The sequence below is a fragment of the Syngnathus typhle genome, linkage group LG19, assembly GCF_033458585.1.
Source record: "Syngnathus typhle isolate RoL2023-S1 ecotype Sweden linkage group LG19, RoL_Styp_1.0, whole genome shotgun sequence".
Taxonomy (NCBI): domain Eukaryota; kingdom Metazoa; phylum Chordata; class Actinopteri; order Syngnathiformes; family Syngnathidae; genus Syngnathus; species Syngnathus typhle.
Window position 1 is genome coordinate 6,575,508 of NC_083756.1, and position 16,289 is coordinate 6,591,796.

Here is a 16,289-nt window from a genome sequence, read left to right on the forward strand (position 1 = left end):
AGTTGCAAATGACAAGAACCACCATGAAATGTCTCGGGGAAACGTAAAAATTGACCTTGCTTAGTATTGATATTTATTGAGGCTGCTCGATTTTTCACCTTATTTACAAGTATGTGGCTGCGGAACCCATAAATCACATCAAGTTACAAACAATGCAAACTAAAGCAATTGAAAAATAAAAAGATGAGCTTTAAAAAAATATTTTACATTAGTAATCGCTTAAAAATATATTTGCATATTAGAAAAGTCAAAATAAGCATGTAACAAGGGAGGGGGGGGGGGGGGGGAAATCCTCTATAATCCTTTTTGTTCCAAATAATACGCCGCTGCATAGTTGACTTTCTTTAAAAAGAGTAAAAGAACCGCATAAATACATTCTAGCTGAAGACATCACGCGAGGAGGAGGGCACAAATTTGTTTACCTAAAATAAAATATCTGTTCATCACTGGACACCAATTTGAAAAGGATGACAATGTACCATTTTTGTGGGGAGAGGGGGCGGGGCTTGAAGTGCAGCGTTTAGCTTTCGTAGATTGAACCGTTATGGCAATAAAAGTGCATGATGCATATTTTGCTCGTGGTAGTCCATGTTAGACGATAGCTAAAGGGGAGAAGTTAGTCGTTATGTTTGGTAATTAAAGGCACAATGACATGGCAGTGTGGACTCCATTGGATCATCTGGAACACGCTGAACTTGATTGGTGGCCATCCAGACTTTTAACTGTTATAGAGCTTTCGTTAGATTAGGTAGAGAGAAACAAATATATAGAAATTTGGATTATGTAAATTAAAAAAAAATAGCCCTTGAATAATCTATTGCACTGGAATACATTAGTTGGTTTCTCACGGTTGCAATGCTGCAACACTTTTAAAGCATTAGGTGCTAACCTCATTATGAACACTCTGTGTTTTCTCCTTGGACTCAAGTGATAGAAACGTGGCTACATTCAATCAAATAAGGAAGATGGTTAAAGAGGTGGGAAGTGATCAAATGGCAACGTTAAACGGGGTACACGCATTCTATTGAATTCAATGATTGTTCCGTTTGTGTGTTAAAGCTCATATTTTTTTGGTTTTGGCTTCTTAAGCAGATTGCTCCCTGTGCCAGTCCCATCAATGATAACAGCTTTTTTTAATTTTATTTTTATCATTATTATTAATTATTTATTTTATTATTATTATTTGTTGGCTCCAATTTTAAGAACAATGTAAAAAAAAATAACCCAATGAAAAGTGCTAAATGATTCCATCTGGTTTGCAAATAGCAGTCACAGATTTTGAAGGTCACCCCCCCCCCCCCCCCCAATGTTGTGTCTGGGAAATAAGGTCACATTGTGGCTGAGGGGTGCATAGCAGACGCAGTTGATGGAAAGCAAGTCTCCGCTTCAAGTCATATCTTGGGCCTCCATCCGTTAATGAACTGCATGAGTTTCTTCACCTGCAGTTTGCTCAGTTTGAAATCCTCCGAGAGAATCTCTTCGGTGAGCTGCAGTAACAAGTTCCCGTCGATCTTCTCGGAAAAGAAGAGGGACGCAATGTCGTCGGGCAGGCCGATGAAGCGTAAGGATTTGGACACTTCTTCTATGGAGAGGCCGGCCAGGCTGGGCGGGGGCTGCCAGTGTGCCGAGGGAGACCCCGATATCGAGCAAGCGGTTTCCCGATTCGAGGTGGATCCTGGGTCTTGGATTCCCTGTTCCTGCTGTGTAGGGGAGCAAGAAATGGAGGTGTCCTGCTGACCGTCGCAGGGTGATCCAAATGCGCGATCGGAACCCCTTTTCATACTGTTTGACTTTGCTGTTCTTGGCGGTAGAATGGGGCAAGAGAGGCTTTGCTTTGGGTTGCATCTGTCCTTTGATTCATCTCTGCACATTTCGGAATTGTAACTTGATGATTCGGCGCAGGACGATTTGCTTCGAGACACGTTGGGCAGCCCGAGGCTTTTGCCGCCGCGCGAGCACTCGCGGCTGTCGAAATCCACCAGGCTGCAAGTTTTGGGGTTATTGGCGCTCCTGTTTCTCGGGTAACTGTAGTAGCTGCGGCAGCCGGCTGGGAGAAAGTCATCCAATGGGCCACAATCTCCTCCGCTGAAGTTGTTGGGCCAAGACAACCTAGAAGACATCCCGTCGGACGGCAGGACGCTGCTGGGCGACGACACGCTCGGCTCACCGCAGGCGGGTTGGGACCACTTACACGGGTAGCACGTGCCGCTTTTCTCTTGCGGCTCCGATGCCTCTTGGTCACACGACCCACTTCTGAAATATAGAGATGAAACAATTAGAGTTGCCAAGGCATGGAAATTGTTTTTTTTGTTCATTACAAAACCGTATGCAAATGAGTATGTCTCATGACTTCTTACATGGCGTGAAGGCCAGATGAGTAATAGGAAAGGGTTGGACTTGGCGAGCGGGTCTCTTGCTGCCGAGGCTTGGAGAGCATCGGGACGGAGGGCATCTGTTTCAAACTACGCGGAGGAATCGGCGGGGCGTTCAATAGGCGGCATTCTTCTTTCACCTAGAAACGGAGGATTAGAAAGTGGCAGTCATGGCAATCGATTCACCAGGTGATACTCACAGCTTCAGATTTGGGAGGAACCGGCGGCGGCGTGAGAGCCACGTCGGGAATGGCGACGGGGCCGAGGGGGCACGCCAGCGGGCACGACGGCGTGGCTGTCGTCGCGCAGCCGTTGTTGACAGCTTGACCGTCCTCGGGGGAAGACGACTTCTGGCTTCTTAAGTGGTCCAACCACAGCTCCTCGTACGGGATGTCGGACTTGCCGAGGGACCCCTGCTGGTTGGGGCAGTCCGACATTTCGGCGGGAAAGCTTTCCGCCGAGTCTGTGGGAATGCTGTCGGAGGGCAGAAGCGCCCAATCGCCGCAGAGGCTCGTGCATCCTTGCAGGTTGACCTCGCTGTTGCCGTGCAGGTTGCTGCCGTAAACGCACACCGAGAGCCGGTGGAAGGATTGCGTGAGTTCGTCCCGGGCGTACGTCAATGAGCTGGGGAGCTGCGTGCTGTTGGGACACCCGTTGGAGGTTCCGCCGCAGCAGTTGCCGTTCCCGCCGCTTTGCTTCTTGGGGCTCTTGCCCTCGTCCGTCCAGTCCGTCCGCACATCCCGGACGGCGCGCGAGTAGTCGTCGATGTCAAACTGCTCCTGGCAAAATGAGAACCAGCGATGCACCATGGTGTCGAGCCACAGCTCGCCTTGCAGCAGCTCCTCGGGAATAATAAAGCGAGGCAGGGCCGTGTTGAGAGGGAAATGAATGGGGATGATTTTGTTGCTTCGCAGGACGCAGCACACGACCACCGTCTTGGTCTGAACGTTGACCAGTTTGTAACGATGGCCCTCCCGGATCAGGTGGAGGTCGTGCTGGTTGCGGGGCGGCGTGCCGGGCACCGTGACGTTGACGGGCAGACGCGTTTTCTCCACAATGTTCCTGATGGTGTGCTCGCCGTCCTGCATCTGAAGTTCCAGCGGGCTGCACGTGCTGAAGCGACCTTTGCACTGGAAGGGTAAGCTGATGCTCTCGTTGGTGCGGTGGTTCATGCAGATTAAGCACGGCATCTTGCCTCGACCCATCTTACTGATGGAGTTTAGCTTCCCGATCTTCTTGAAAATGGTGTTGAATCTGGATTTCTCTTTGGAGGTCTTGGCGTAGAGGATCTCGGCCTGGCCCATTAGTGTCAGCTCATCGCCAGTGCTTAGTGTTATATTGTAAACTTCGGTATCTTCGTTGCATTCGCCTGAAGCCATCTAGAGGAAATCACACCGCGCAACCGATATAAACGACATTGACGACCAAGAGTTAAGTGGGCGGGTCAACAATCGCCGTACCTTAACATTGAATGTGATTTCTTCCATGACGTAAACCCTTTCAGGAAACGCTTTGGCCACTTCTTCCACACTGTTGAAGTATTGCACAGGCTCCTTGACATCTCGGTCCTGTTCTAGCAGCTTAAATTGGCCTGAAGTGGGGAGAAGCAAGCAATTTTATTTCATTTACCATTATTCAACAAAGAAATGTCATTTTGTATATTGTCATGGTACTGTTGCTCCACACGTAATTATAATATGGGAATCCAGCTCTGGTGCTGTCTTCAGTGGGATCATACTAATCACTGAGGCTAATTATGCAATTTACCTTCATAGTGAACAGGGATTTCTATTTTCGGTCCAATCACGTAGTGTCCTTCATCAAGACTGTGAGCAGTAATAGTTGTCCACTGACGACAGGAATGAATCAAGAGGTAGTCATTGTCTCGAAGACCTTCGACCAGCTCACCTGGAAGGGAATAAAAAGTTTAATATGTAATGTATTTTTATTTTGGTCATGATGGTGGTGCTACTTTGAGAGCCAAATCTTTTTTGAGGTGATACTTGAGAATTCAACTATTTTGTGATTTATTATGATTTTGAGATCTATGGGTTCCAGCTAATTTATTGATATGAATCAGTTCCACGAGATATGTGGCGATTTCCACCTGTTTTTATCAAATGTGTGCAATCTTAAAAGTGTTGCAAGTCGTCCGTCTGCAGCTGTCATCGACAATCATTACTTTTCGTTGACGTCTACCCAGGAACACCATAATTGCAGGAGTTTTGTCGTGCGTGCTCATCATGTATGACAGTAAACAAAAAGGCACAATGCAATCAACTGCAACAAACACTGCTCGCAATTAGTAGCAATCAAAACATAGCTAGCTCCGAATACTTGGGAGCGTCAAAAGAAGTGACTGACCGTTGTCCAGTTTGACGATTTGAGGCAATCTATAAGCACTGACAAGTTGATCTAATGGCAAAGCCGTCGTACTCCACGTAACATCTTTTAAATTGTTGTACAACATTGTTCCAAGGTCCATCTTGCTAGCTTACATTAGCCCACAGAGGGCTAGCTAAGTGTAAACACGGTCAAGCGAGCCTACGCAGCGCTCATAAATACAACGAATGCATCGAAGGTCCATTTACGGCTTTGTATTTGCCACGATGCCTCTTAATTTTTGCATAATATTGTCTAGTCATCTCTTTACGTGCCGTTAAAAAATGTATAATCTAATTATGAAGCAGAGCCATGTTTGTTTGGTTACCAACTACACCCGGATGAATACCGGAAATGCGTATTGTTTCTTACAAAATAAGAGTATTGTCAAATTGCGCTCACATTTTCATGTAGTAATTCAATTACTATTGCTACAATAACAACATATATTATGTAATGCCAGACACAGTTTCGTTATAAAAATATATATATATATGTTTCTGGACTTAATTATTACCAGAATCTCTTATTTTAAGAAACAATTGCTATCCTTGGTGTTCCTGCAGAAAATTATAAATGGAAGCAAGACCTTTTTGTCCTGAGATGACTTAAATAATTAGTGTACAAAATACAGACAAGATTTTATAATACTGTTGTAAAAGTGATTCCAAATAATAATAACACCTGCAATAAAAGTACATTTTTATTTCATCCCTTCCTCTTGATGACCTTGTTACAAATAAATATAACAATATTATTTTTTTTATGATTGTTGAATTATTTCTGTTTCACCACAGATATTTAAATAGAAGTAAAGATGCTTTAAAGTTGTCTCACTCAACATATGAAGCTATTCTCTCCTCTTTTGATACTTTTCACCATTTTGATAAGCTGGCACAAATTGCACCCCGAATAGAATCTGTCCCTTTAAGATACAAATTGCTACAATTTAACAGTAGTAGTGATTGTGTAGTTCTGTGTGCCAACTTTGAATGTCATCACTTCCTCATTGTTGTTGTACAAATCACAGGAGCTTCCTTCATTTATTGAGTGCTCACACTACCCTGTGACAAGCAATGTCTTTTTTGGACACTCTACGCCAGTGGGATGATGCTGTAACGTGTGCGGACAGAAACGATTTGGCTGAAGCACTCAGAATTTTCTTGGCCATCCAGGAGCCAAACTCCAAAATTTATTTTAACATCGGTTGTCTCCAGCTTCTCAACCAAAACTTGGATGCTGCTGAAAAGGTAATGCGTGTCTCTGAATGGAAAGGAAAAAAGTAGCTGATTTTTATTTCATCAAGTCTGGGTTGTTTAAAAAGCAAAGTACGTGATCTTTTGTAGATTGAAAGTGCGAGTTAGTGAAAAAGAAGAAGTGGTGCTTGGCTTTGCATTTCTCATTTGTTCTGAAGGAAGTAACGCGTGATCCGTTTTCTTTGTCTCAGGCCTTTGACTGCAGCATCTGCAAGGATGAGCATTTGGCGGTCGCCTTCTTTCAAAGGGGAATGACCTTTTATCAAAAGAAAAGGTAAGGCCTGCTTGTCGCCTCAATAATATTTGAGGAATCCTCCAATTAATCAAGCTGAGTTGCCTTCAAGGTACGATGAGAGCGTTGGTGATTTCCAACTCGCCCTCAAGGCTTTGCGGGGCAACCAACTGATAGATTACAAAGTGCTTGGCCTCAGATACAAGTTATATGCATGCGAGGTAATAACGTCCAACTAGAACCTCCACTCTAAGATGCCATTTTGGGTCATTCAATAAGAAAATGTTATTCGCCAGGTCCTGCACAACATGGCCCTGGCCGAGGCTCACTTGGGTCAGTGGGAAAAAGCCCAGAAGAGTCTTTCAAAGGCTCTCGAATACAAAACGGACGCCAAGCTCAACATCATCAATAAAGCTATGGAGTCTATCCTGGTCTGTTCAAATTGCTTTGTCATATCAAAACGAAGCAGCTAACTTAATATTGAGACCAAATATTGATTTTATTTCACTACCAGAGACAAAAAGTTTTTAAAGCCGTCGAGTTCCCATCCACTGTGCTGTTCAGACCGAATAAGCATTATGTTGCTGAACTGGAGAAAAAGGACTACTTAGGAAAAGCCAAGGTATTAGATCCTATACCGAGTCATTAAAAAATAAAATTAACATCAAACTTGAATTTAATTGACCTTGCATATTTTTATTTTTTAGGTGGTTGCTTCTGTCGTTCCACAGGATCAGTTTTCTGGGTTTGCCCCATTACAGCCACAGGTAATGCTTGATTAAATAATGTAGCATACGCTATTACTAAATCGACTTTTTTGCCCTCCATACAGGTCGAACAGGAACCTTCAAGTCCAAAAGAGCCTGAAGTTCTGAGGTAAAATTGTTCTGAGGCTCGTTGGCGTATTTGCGTCATTTTAACAAAATTTTAACATGAATACGTGAAAGATTGCTTCTCTTTGAAGGGCTTTGGAAGGAGACGCTCACATCGTGCGATACGAGTTTATACCCGAGACAAGTGATGAACTGGCCGTTGTCCCGGGGAATATTGTTTTTGTCCTGCAGAAAGGTTCGGACAACTGGGCTTCGGTTATCTTCAACGGGAGAGTAAGGCTGCCGCCTCACACTAATAGTTGTGCATAAAAAAAATATTCATTTTCCAATTTAACTATGATACAGAAAGGTCTTGTCCCTTATAATTACTTGGAGCCTTTGGAAATGTCCTTGGGCACTCAACAGAAGAACGTGAGCCTCCATTTTCAGAACATTATTCAGATTGGACACGGTTGGTTAGTGAATCCTCCTTATTCTCTCGTCTGTATTTCAGGAACTATCAGAACCACCGAGTCGGGTACCACCAACCAGGCCAGAAAGGAACCAAGGTAAGCACTGTTTGAATTAGAAAACAATTGACTAAACAAATGCTCACGTTGTATTTTATTCAGGGCTTGTTCGTGATGACACCAGCACTGAAGACTTACAACAGAAGGTGCGCAATCAGGAAAAGAAATATTTAGAGGACTTCTCAAAATAATTGCATTATTTTTTTTTGCTTCAGGAAAAGCTCGCGGACAACTTGTGTGTCGTCAAAGTGCATTACGCATTCAACTTTGCAGTGTCGTTAGAGAGTGGCTCCACTTACAAGACACTGGTTGAAAAGATCAGTAGAAAACTGAACGTCTCTCCCATGTCAGTCACATTAAGGTAAAATACACCTAAAAAATAATATCCTGACAATTTCTATGATTAAGCCAAGTGTAAATTTGTGTTTAATGTAGGTTATCATCAGATGCAACAAGTGCCATGAATGACGATACAGACATGGAGAGCGTTTGGAGTGTCCATAGCAAGCGTCTCAAATTGTGGTGTAATAGCAAAGAAGTCAGTACGATTAAATGCCAATATATGTTGAAAAATAAATTAATTGCATGATCCTGTTTAGGAAAGCGCGGTAAAGCCACAAAACAACGAGACCGTTTTGGTGGCGCTTCACCCGTACGTGTCGACAAATCCCGAGGATCTTGGTTTTAATCAAGGGGATAAGATTACACTCATCTCAAAAAGTGAGATGGCTTCTCTTTAAACATATTGTTTTTAACTGTTGAGTCATGATGGAATACTTTTCCTCCCTCCTGCAGTTAACCAGGATTGGTTGGAAGGACATTCGAATGGAAACACTGGCATCTTTCCTGCATCCTTTGTGGAGGAACTTCCTGTGAATGACCAGTGATGAAATGTAAATGCAATTTTCCATATTGTCCCCTTAGAATTGAAAGCAATGTCATACATGTTGCCACTATGCTCCTTCTTCTTCATAGGCGATAGCGATGCCTCTCCTGCCCTCTACAGCTTTCCCCACGGGCGTCTCCCCCAACTTCTGCTCCAAACCGCGCCAGCTCCGAGTCGCCAGAAATGATGCTGAGAAGACACGAGGAACATTTGAGCGTTTCATTGTGCATCAATAAACACAAGAAAATACATTTTAATTTTTTTTAATGACCTGCGGAGTTGGTGTTAGCCACAGTTAGCGTCTGGTTCCTTAGGACAAGTGAGGAGCTATGCGAGAACTCGTGATTGCGGTCCAGCTTGTTGCTCCGCAGCGCTCCGGTAATTAAAGACACGTCCGTGTCGTCACCGTCTTCCTGACCCTCTGGCGGAGGCACGTAATTTTGTCCACCTAGAGACAAAATTGCAACAGCCGTAAAGAATGAAGACAAATGTTGAGGGTTGGAATTCTGTCAAGCGGATTCAAAACCTGGCAAGAGATGTCGAAAGTCGGTGATGTATTCCGATGACCACTCCCTGCTCCTGTTACAGGCCACTTCCATCTCGAACGGCGTCACCACGGGTCGGTAGAACTCGCTGGAGTCCAATAGCGAGTTTTCCGGACACGAAATCAAAACAAAAATGTCAATTTCTAAAAAGTTAGCCAGCTTCGGCACATTGAGTTTTCCCATCGCGAATACGTAGCTCTTCTTGCCAGCGTTTCGGATTGTCTCTTTTAGCTGCTGGATTATAACCAGGTAGTCAGCCACGCCGAGAGTGCCCACCAAGATGCCCACCACGTTGGCATCCTTCGCCCTCTCTATAGCGTAGAAACGCTTCATCAGCGCACGGTTGACGCTAACCGACTCCATCCTTCCCGTAGATGTCACGGGGTCGAAGGAGGAGAAGGAGCAGCGGTTCCACGTCATCATGAAGTTCCGTAAGGTTGGTCCATCTTGGCCGATATAAAACATGTTGTGATCTTCGATGCTCAGTCCGCTCTTCAGAGATAACTGCCTTCCAAAGTGGATGCGAGGCTGCTCTTCATCAGCCTCTTTTTTACTCTGACCGTGGCTGTAACACTGCTCGCCTTCCACAACAAGCTGGGAGGAAACGACGTTTGGATAGTCTTCACACAATTGTCTCACCAGATTTTCTGAAGAGGAAAGAAATGAATATGTACTTTAGATCTAGTCTAGATCTGAACATCAAAACAAACTCCTCTTACCAATGGCATGTGTGTATCTGACATCATACAAGATGAGGATGTGGGCTTGCGTGTCAGGGTAGAGTTCTCTGAAGGCCGACTTGCACTTGTCCAAGTCGATGCTTGCTTTCTCAAAGACGTACATCAGGGGCAGACGTTTAGATGGGCTCAAGCAGGCGCGGCCGTAGTGCACGATGCAGTCTGCTCCGACGTGCTCTGCTGCCACCTCATCCACACAGCAACTGAACAAACCACATGGCAAATACATCATGTATCAAGATCAAATGTTTCAATCATTCATCAATTACCTTCCATAGGATGTGTCTCCTAGAATGAACACTTTGGCTTGGGTAATTCTTTCAATCTCAGCTGCAATCGCAGTGGAATCGTGCAGAAGTTCATCGGGAAACTGAAGAGCAACCTTAAAAATGTAAAAACAAATATGATATATTTAGAATTCACTGCATGTACAGTGCTGTGGAGGGATGTTGGAGTCTCACAACCTTTCTGAAGCGATTCTGACTGACGAATTCGCAGGTCTTCTGAATTTGATAGAACTCATCAAGCTCTTCCAGAGGTGTTCTCCTCGTCTCTTGGACGTCAACCTGACGCTGTATTACATTTTCCGAGCTGCTACTGAACGCATCAGCCATGACGACGGTAGGATACAGCGCCTGTACACATTGCACATACTTTAGCCATTTATAACACCGAGGCAGTCATTAAAAGCTCAGAGTTGTAAATGTAACAGTACACGGTTACAAGTGTTCTAAAATAACGTGAATGCAATGCTTAATTTAATGCCAATTACTCACGTCTCGTCTCTAAAGTTAGCTAAGCTGTATAGCTAAATTCCCACCATGTATTGCTAGTTGTCGTGTGATACAATTAGCATAGATTGTTACATTTCTGTGTAAAATTCAAAATCAAATGGCACATTGTTCACCGGACCGTGTTAAGTGTAGCAAACACATGTAACCTATGGTTTGGGTTTTCCGGTAGTTCTTATACTTCCAGTTCAACCTCGTACCAAAATAAAAGCAATACAAATGATGGCGTTATTAGTGCAAGAACTTTACAGTGTGCGTGTACTGCTTTACAGTTCATATATTTTCATAATTAAATCATCCATGCGAGAATAAATTTATAGAGCAAATACTGTCTTGAAAAGGTTTTGCCACAATATAGCCGAGTTTAAGAAGCTTTGCTCACTTTGTTCCACTCATGTACCAATACTAAAATGGATTTATTTCCAAAATACACAGTTTAGTATTTAGTGCAGCAACCGTCATTTAAATACATTTTAACATAGAGTGAAGGGTAAAATAAGATATGATAAACATGTCAATATTTAATGAAGTGGAAGTCTAGCAGAACCACCATCATAAATACACAAGTCAGATTTCATACAAAACTAAAAGATATGGTTTATTTTTCTCGTTGCCTTCAGCCATCTCGAGTGGAATGTCGCTGGTAAACAACTGGAAGACTTTGCTGCAGACCTTGAATCATGCTTGACTTCAGAGTCCATTAAAATAAGGTCAGTGCATGAATGTGCCGAATATAAAGTCCCATCATTCCTTTCGAGCGCTCTTTACATCCAGATACGATAGAAACCTAAGAGCACGGTGAGACAAGTAAACACTGAACCTAGAGGAGAAACAAAAGCAAATAATTAGTATCTGCTGTATAGTATATGTCAAATTAAAATATGAATGCAATGAGATGTTTAATAGTTGACACATGTGGAAAGGATTTATTTCTCAATATAATGAATGTGACATTACACCTGCAACGTATTTTATCGTGTCCAATTTATGCGACTCGAGCATTGTTTTCAAACCCGCCACTTCAGTGTCAATTTTCATGTTGGTTTGAGTAAGAAGACGATCTTGCTCCGAAGTCTGTTAGAAAGAAAAAATGGGGTAAAAAAAAAAAAAAAATGGAAGGAAGATGATTTTGTAGTGACTAAGGGACATGATACAATGTACAAACCATTTCCAAAATTTCTGTCCGTGTTTCCATAAGTTTCTTCTCATGGTGTACTTTCTGAAAATAAAAATTGATGAGGATGACCTTTTACCATTAACTCCTATTGTAAGCATAAATGATCAAGATGGTGGAGCTTACCAGTTCTGTCACACGACTCTTCTCTAAATTCATGTCCAAAAGCGTGTCTGAGCGTACTTTATTCATCACATCCTAAACAGCAAAAAAAAAAAAAAAACTGTGTGTGATAACACAAATACACTTCACTGAATTAAAAGCAATTAAATGTTCAACTTATTCAACTTTGAGTAAATCATATTCTTACTTACAGCGAGTTGCACCTTAAGCTGCCAGAGCTGGATCTTCAATTTCTAAAACATTAATATTTTGAAAAGTGATCATATTCTTGGTGATAATATTTTTGCTTCTCTGGTATAGCTACACTATATCACATAACCAGAATAATAGACACATTATAGCTCCTCAACATGCTTACCTCATTCTCTGCCAGTAATGTAGTAAACTCGCTTTTCTCCAGAATGACCATGTCCTTCTTCAGGGCTGCTATTTGAGACATTATACGCTGCATCATTATTTCCTAACGAAGGCACACAACCCATATGGAATTAAGATAAATTGCAGCATTGCATACACACAAACGCATTCCAAATTAGACACATTTACCTGCTGTACTTTGGTTACCATGTCACTGTAAATAGTGTCCATGGTAGAATTGGTCATGTTCAAGAGAGCCTTAATTAAGGCTTCGGCTTCTTGAGTTGTAAAGCCTGTTAAAAGAAACATTGCGGCGTCAAAAGCAGAGGAATAGCGTTTAAAAATAAAAAACAGCGGCGGTGACTTTTACCGTTCTCTTCGAGGAGTCGAACCACCGCATGAGTGTCAAAGAACAGCTTTCGGATTTTAGGAACATCTGTCTGTACATCAGACTGGATGGGGCTGACAGAACTTTTCTCTAAAAGCAAAGTTATCGTTCAAACATTGCTTAATTGACAAGACGCTTTAATTGGAATGACGTTCTTGGATGCTCTAAGGCGTGGTCAGCTGCACCAGAAAAAAAAAAGGGACATACTGACGTATTATGTGAATACTAATGCAGTTGTCATTTTGATATAGAAAGATATAGTTGGGGGGGGGGCACTCAACATTTGTAGAATCTCAATGAACGCCCCTGCTGAAGGTCACACTCGTAAAGGACATTGCATGGACAAATAGTTTTATTAATTATTAAATAAATGAAGGACATTTTCGCCACTATTTTAAACGATGGAAGATGTTTACGTCACCTGACTCACCTCTTGCGGACAGGTGCAGGTATCGTCGCCTCACGGTGTCAGATGAAGAATTTGGGAAACTTGCCGAGGATTTAAAATGTGGCCAACGAAGATCGATCGGAAGAACGTTCCAAGACAGACGCCTGCTAAATTTTACGCTGTCTGTACTCGCAAGGCTGAAGCGCTTTTTATTGTGACAAAGAGCAAAAACGCTGAGACGCGAATGACATTGTTTGAGCACCATTGCAAGAGCGTAAAAGACAAACTAAATCCAACACGACGGTTTGAGCAAAACTACTTCCGCCTTTCAAAACGACGGAAATATTTACGCACATCCGTTTTTGCCTTTCAGAATAAATTCCAATATCGGTACAAAAACGTGACCCTTTTCTTGCTTCGTTTTCGTGAGCGTCATCATGACGTCACATTTATTAATAATATTTTTTCACTGTGTTGAGCAGCCACGAAGTATGTCACTGAAACCATTTTCAGACATTAATTTCTAATTGAGCATATCAGAGTGGGTTGTCATGACAACAAACACAGACTCTCCACAAGGATGCTTTTACCCTCCTTTATTTGTTTTATACGCAAATTCATGCACTAGCACTTTAGCAAACAGGCACTTTATTAAATATGCAGCTCTGCTACTGGATGGGGGAGGTAGATCATGGGCCACTTTTAAACTCCTTTAATTTTAAATACAAATAAGACCAAGGAAATTCCCATGCATTTAAGGTTACAAAAATCCACTGGCACTGTTGTCGATGGGGATAATATTCATATTTTTACACACACCAATTCCACACAGTCTCCACAGCACCGCACATAAGCAATATTGCACTATTTTACATGTGTGAAGACTGTAATTGCATTTATTGTGGCTGAATTTGCGTACATTTACTTTTTAAAAGTGCTATTATAGGCCTACCATTGAATTTGCATATTACTATTTAATATATACAGAATATCTATTGGATGTTCACACACATAATAAATCACTTTTTCTTGTCATAATACTGTTTTCTAAAGTAACAGTACTTTTTGGCTACTCTACCCACCTGTTACTGAGGTTCACAGGTATTGACAAAAAAAAAAAAGTCAAATGTACAAGTTTTTACTCATGTAAAGAAGAAGATACAGATAGACAAAGTGGTTGCCACCAAAATGACCGCACACAGCGCTAAAAGTGCCACATTGCGATCACGCCGGCCGGCAAGCTGCTCGTCGTCCACAGAGAGCAGAGCCAGGGAGGCGCTGTCAACACTGCCTTGTGGCTCGGCAGGCAGCGACCCGTGGGGCTCCACCATCCAACGCAATACGTTCACCTTCGCTTCCATGTCATCAATCATGTGGTCAATTTGGTGGATCTCCTGCTCCATGGTCTCGCGGTCTTGGTTCTCAAGGCCATTGGCGTTCAGAGCGCGGCTCAGGTCTGGTAGACTGAGGGCTCGAGCAGCCACTTCACTGCTCCCCCCTGCATGATGACAAAAAAATATTTTAACCTTAAATTGGAGATTGAATAATGCTCAAAATCAAGACAAGCTCGCCCCAATTAATCAATTCTAAATTAACCTTCTGAAATACACAAAGGTGATAATCAATTTTGATTTGTTTTACCTTGCAGGCCAGTTTGGACTAAACTAGGACACTCGGCAAGAGTGAAGATGTCTCCCATGTTGAAAACTTTGCACATGTCAATATGAAGGAGCTCCAGGCTGGATGAGAAGGACACCCAAAGTAGCTCCATCTCCTTGCGCTGCTCCACAGGGAGGCTCTTGTCACGAAGATGCAAGGTGAGATGTTGACAGATGGTGGTGGCCAACGTCCGGGCCCTCTCTCTGGTTTGCTTCAACTCATCTCGCAGCTGTAAGCTGTCAGTGCAGCCGCCGACGCATGAAGCTAGATGCCGATAGCATGCCACCACCTCCACAGAGTCAAAATAATGATAAAGAAATCATGACACTCACAAGTTGTATTTTATATATATCTTCTTTTTTTTTTACAAAAATCAAGGCAAATGCCACGGGTCATGACCTTTGTTGATAAATGTAGTGTATTATCTGTAGTGCAAAAAAGAATGTAGGTTAACAGCAACCGAGATATTTGAATGAGCACAAAGATGCAGCGAAGCAAAAGAAAATCCTATTCAGTGAAAGTGCTGTTTTAGCCACAGGGATGAACTTGGTTTTGTTCTCACTGGCGGAGCCAGGATTTTCTTTTATTTTTTTTATAGGCCATGGGGATGGGTAAGGATATTGCAGGGGTTCTGCAAAATGGAAATGTGGGAAAGAAATCCAGAAAAAAAATAGAAAATACCCAAAGGTAAATTATCTGGCACCTTGTGGCCCCCCCTCTTGCCACTTAACTAGTCAATGGAAATAAATTTGGTGTTGATTTAGAGAATTTATACTAGCTTTTGGATAACTTTTGTGACATAAAAGGCATGTTCTACCCATTTAAACGATGAAAAAGTAAAAAGTTTTAAAACAACAGGACGCCTTGTTAACATCTCTGTAATAGAATTAAGCTCACCTTAATCAAAGACTCCACCAAGGCTTTACCATCAGCCAAAGCCTTGTTTGTGCCAAGCGTGTTGTCATCTCCCACTTTGTTATTTACAAGTGGCATGAGGATGAATTGCCAAGAACCGGGCACAAAATTCTGTCTTGGCTGGCTGCCCTTCACTACGCTGGTCGTTCCTTTTCCCTCACGAGGTGTTTCATTCACAGGTTTAGGTTCCAGTCCAAGTCCAAGGCAGCAGAGCGGTGCATCCCCATATTCCGACTCCGTACCAGAGTCACGTCATCCGTAAACCTGTAAGTATGTTTTGCGGGGTGGGGAGAAAATATTAGAAAGTGATGAGAGTGAAGAAAGAGGCTAATAAAATGACTTCAGCAAGATGCTAATCCAGTGATTGACCCCCTTTGCACCGACGCAGGATAAAGCCAACAACGGTAATCTCATTAACTGTCACTGAGAGCGAAGACAAGAGCAGCTGCCCGTCCGTCTTCATCACAACTGTCCTTTCACTGAGGGGGGGGGGAGGGCTGTGCTCTAGCTGTCTCACTCCACTTGAAAAAAATATGCGCAGAAATTGATTGCAAACAGAATTTCAAATCTAACCTAACAGTATAGAGAGAAAAAAACAGCAATCATAAAAAAAATAATTAATTGGTTGGTTATAATTTGGTATGAGACAGTCGAAATGCAAAAAGAAAAAGTACATCACGCCTCCAAATTTGTGCACTAATTTTCAAACCAATATTTACTCCATTAAATATTTTACTCCAAT

The 16,289-nt window shown here is 42.6% G+C and overlaps 5 protein-coding genes and 1 long non-coding RNA gene across 7 annotated transcripts; 2 read left to right on the top strand and 4 right to left on the bottom strand.

The window, feature by feature from the left end:
* Positions 1-50: 50 nt before the first annotated feature.
* On the bottom strand, positions 51-5,104 carry garem (GRB2 associated, regulator of MAPK1). The gene is made up of 6 exons (XM_061265337.1): positions 4,737-5,104; positions 4,140-4,280; positions 3,833-3,963; positions 2,573-3,751; positions 2,358-2,512; positions 51-2,253 (listed from the first exon to the last, which is right to left on the bottom strand). Exons 1-6 carry the CDS (start codon positions 4,855-4,857, stop codon positions 1,392-1,394), a joined length of 2,589 nt encoding a protein of 862 aa, XP_061121321.1. The 5' UTR covers positions 4,858-5,104; the 3' UTR covers positions 51-1,391.
* A 726-nt stretch (positions 5,105-5,830) lies between these two features.
* Positions 5,831-8,721, top strand: ncf2 (neutrophil cytosolic factor 2). Its single transcript, XM_061265870.1, has 16 exons — positions 5,831-6,004; positions 6,202-6,284; positions 6,355-6,463; positions 6,539-6,673; positions 6,757-6,864; positions 6,950-7,009; positions 7,075-7,118; positions 7,207-7,348; positions 7,421-7,486; positions 7,569-7,623; positions 7,687-7,730; positions 7,800-7,945; positions 8,020-8,122; positions 8,184-8,304; positions 8,380-8,477; positions 8,560-8,721. Exons 1-15 carry the CDS (start codon positions 5,831-5,833, stop codon positions 8,469-8,471), a joined length of 1,482 nt encoding a protein of 493 aa, XP_061121854.1. The 3' UTR covers positions 8,472-8,477; positions 8,560-8,721.
* Positions 7,656-10,717, bottom strand: dph2 (diphthamide biosynthesis 2). Its single transcript, XM_061265871.1, has 8 exons — positions 10,529-10,717; positions 10,217-10,387; positions 10,022-10,134; positions 9,735-9,955; positions 8,997-9,662; positions 8,742-8,918; positions 8,529-8,659; positions 7,656-8,454 (listed from the first exon to the last, which is right to left on the bottom strand). Exons 2-7 carry the CDS (start codon positions 10,364-10,366, stop codon positions 8,538-8,540), a joined length of 1,449 nt encoding a protein of 482 aa, XP_061121855.1. The 5' UTR covers positions 10,367-10,387; positions 10,529-10,717; the 3' UTR covers positions 7,656-8,454; positions 8,529-8,537.
* A 276-nt stretch (positions 10,718-10,993) lies between these two features.
* Positions 10,994-16,032, top strand: LOC133143741 (uncharacterized). Its single transcript, XR_009710474.1, has 4 exons — positions 10,994-11,253; positions 14,622-14,790; positions 15,727-15,813; positions 15,936-16,032. It is a non-coding gene; the product is annotated as an uncharacterized LOC133143741 (long non-coding RNA).
* mcur1 (mitochondrial calcium uniporter regulator 1) lies at positions 11,116-13,300 on the bottom strand. Of its 2 annotated transcripts, XM_061265872.1 has the most exons (9): positions 13,016-13,298; positions 12,568-12,675; positions 12,387-12,490; positions 12,199-12,300; positions 12,032-12,073; positions 11,844-11,915; positions 11,709-11,762; positions 11,503-11,617; positions 11,116-11,363 (listed from the first exon to the last, which is right to left on the bottom strand). In XM_061265872.1, exons 1-9 carry the CDS (start codon positions 13,236-13,238, stop codon positions 11,308-11,310), a joined length of 876 nt encoding a protein of 291 aa, XP_061121856.1. In that variant the 5' UTR covers positions 13,239-13,298; the 3' UTR covers positions 11,116-11,307. The 2 variants fall into 2 exon arrangements, with proteins under 2 accessions (XP_061121856.1, XP_061121857.1); XM_061265873.1 differs by lacking the exon at positions 11,503-11,617 and having other exon boundaries at positions 13,016-13,300.
* rgs9bp (regulator of G protein signaling 9 binding protein) lies at positions 14,116-15,660 on the bottom strand. The gene is made up of 3 exons (XM_061265874.1): positions 15,530-15,660; positions 14,615-14,921; positions 14,116-14,471 (listed from the first exon to the last, which is right to left on the bottom strand). Exons 1-3 carry the CDS (start codon positions 15,623-15,625, stop codon positions 14,116-14,118), a joined length of 759 nt encoding a protein of 252 aa, XP_061121858.1. The 5' UTR covers positions 15,626-15,660.
* Positions 16,033-16,289: the final 257 nt, after the last annotated feature.

What these genes read in the sequence shown, in the direction of transcription:
- garem (XM_061265337.1), bottom strand. Translation starts at nt 4,857, where the DNA reads ATGGACCTTGGAACAATGTTGTACAACAATTTAAAAGATGTTACGTGG. An exon ending in AAATCACATTCAATGTTAAG is followed by an intron (nt 3,752 to 3,832) that starts GTACGGCGATTG and finishes GATTTCCTCTAG; the next exon opens with ATGGCTTCAGGCGAATGCAA. An exon ending in TTCCTCCCAAATCTGAAGCT is followed by an intron (nt 2,513 to 2,572) that starts GTGAGTATCACC and finishes CTCCGTTTCTAG; the next exon opens with GTGAAAGAAGAATGCCGCCT.
- ncf2 (XM_061265870.1), top strand. Translation starts at nt 5,831, where the DNA reads ATGTCTTTTTTGGACACTCTACGCCAGTGGGATGATGCTGTAACGTGT. An exon ending in ACTTGGATGCTGCTGAAAAG is followed by an intron (nt 6,005 to 6,201) that starts GTAATGCGTGTC and finishes TCTTTGTCTCAG; the next exon opens with GCCTTTGACTGCAGCATCTG. An exon ending in CGGTTATCTTCAACGGGAGA is followed by an intron (nt 7,349 to 7,420) that starts GTAAGGCTGCCG and finishes ACTATGATACAG; the next exon opens with AAAGGTCTTGTCCCTTATAA.
- dph2 (XM_061265871.1), bottom strand. Translation starts at nt 10,366, where the DNA reads ATGGCTGATGCGTTCAGTAGCAGCTCGGAAAATGTAATACAGCGTCAG. An exon ending in GTCAGAATCGCTTCAGAAAG is followed by an intron (nt 10,135 to 10,216) that starts GTTGTGAGACTC and finishes TACATTTTTAAG; the next exon opens with GTTGCTCTTCAGTTTCCCGA. An exon ending in CAGATACACACATGCCATTG is followed by an intron (nt 9,663 to 9,734) that starts GTAAGAGGAGTT and finishes TTTCCTCTTCAG; the next exon opens with AAAATCTGGTGAGACAATTG.
- mcur1 (XM_061265872.1), bottom strand. Translation starts at nt 13,238, where the DNA reads ATGGTGCTCAAACAATGTCATTCGCGTCTCAGCGTTTTTGCTCTTTGT. An exon ending in GGACAGAAATTTTGGAAATG is followed by an intron (nt 11,618 to 11,708) that starts GTTTGTACATTG and finishes TCTTTCTAACAG; the next exon opens with ACTTCGGAGCAAGATCGTCT. An exon ending in CACGATAAAATACGTTGCAG is followed by an intron (nt 11,364 to 11,502) that starts GTGTAATGTCAC and finishes TTTCTCCTCTAG; the next exon opens with GTTCAGTGTTTACTTGTCTC.
- rgs9bp (XM_061265874.1), bottom strand. Translation starts at nt 15,625, where the DNA reads ATGCCACTTGTAAATAACAAAGTGGGAGATGACAACACGCTTGGCACA. An exon ending in TGGTGGAGTCTTTGATTAAG is followed by an intron (nt 14,922 to 15,529) that starts GTGAGCTTAATT and finishes GACTCTGTGGAG; the next exon opens with GTGGTGGCATGCTATCGGCA. An exon ending in AGTCCAAACTGGCCTGCAAG is followed by an intron (nt 14,472 to 14,614) that starts GTAAAACAAATC and finishes GTCATCATGCAG; the next exon opens with GGGGGAGCAGTGAAGTGGCT.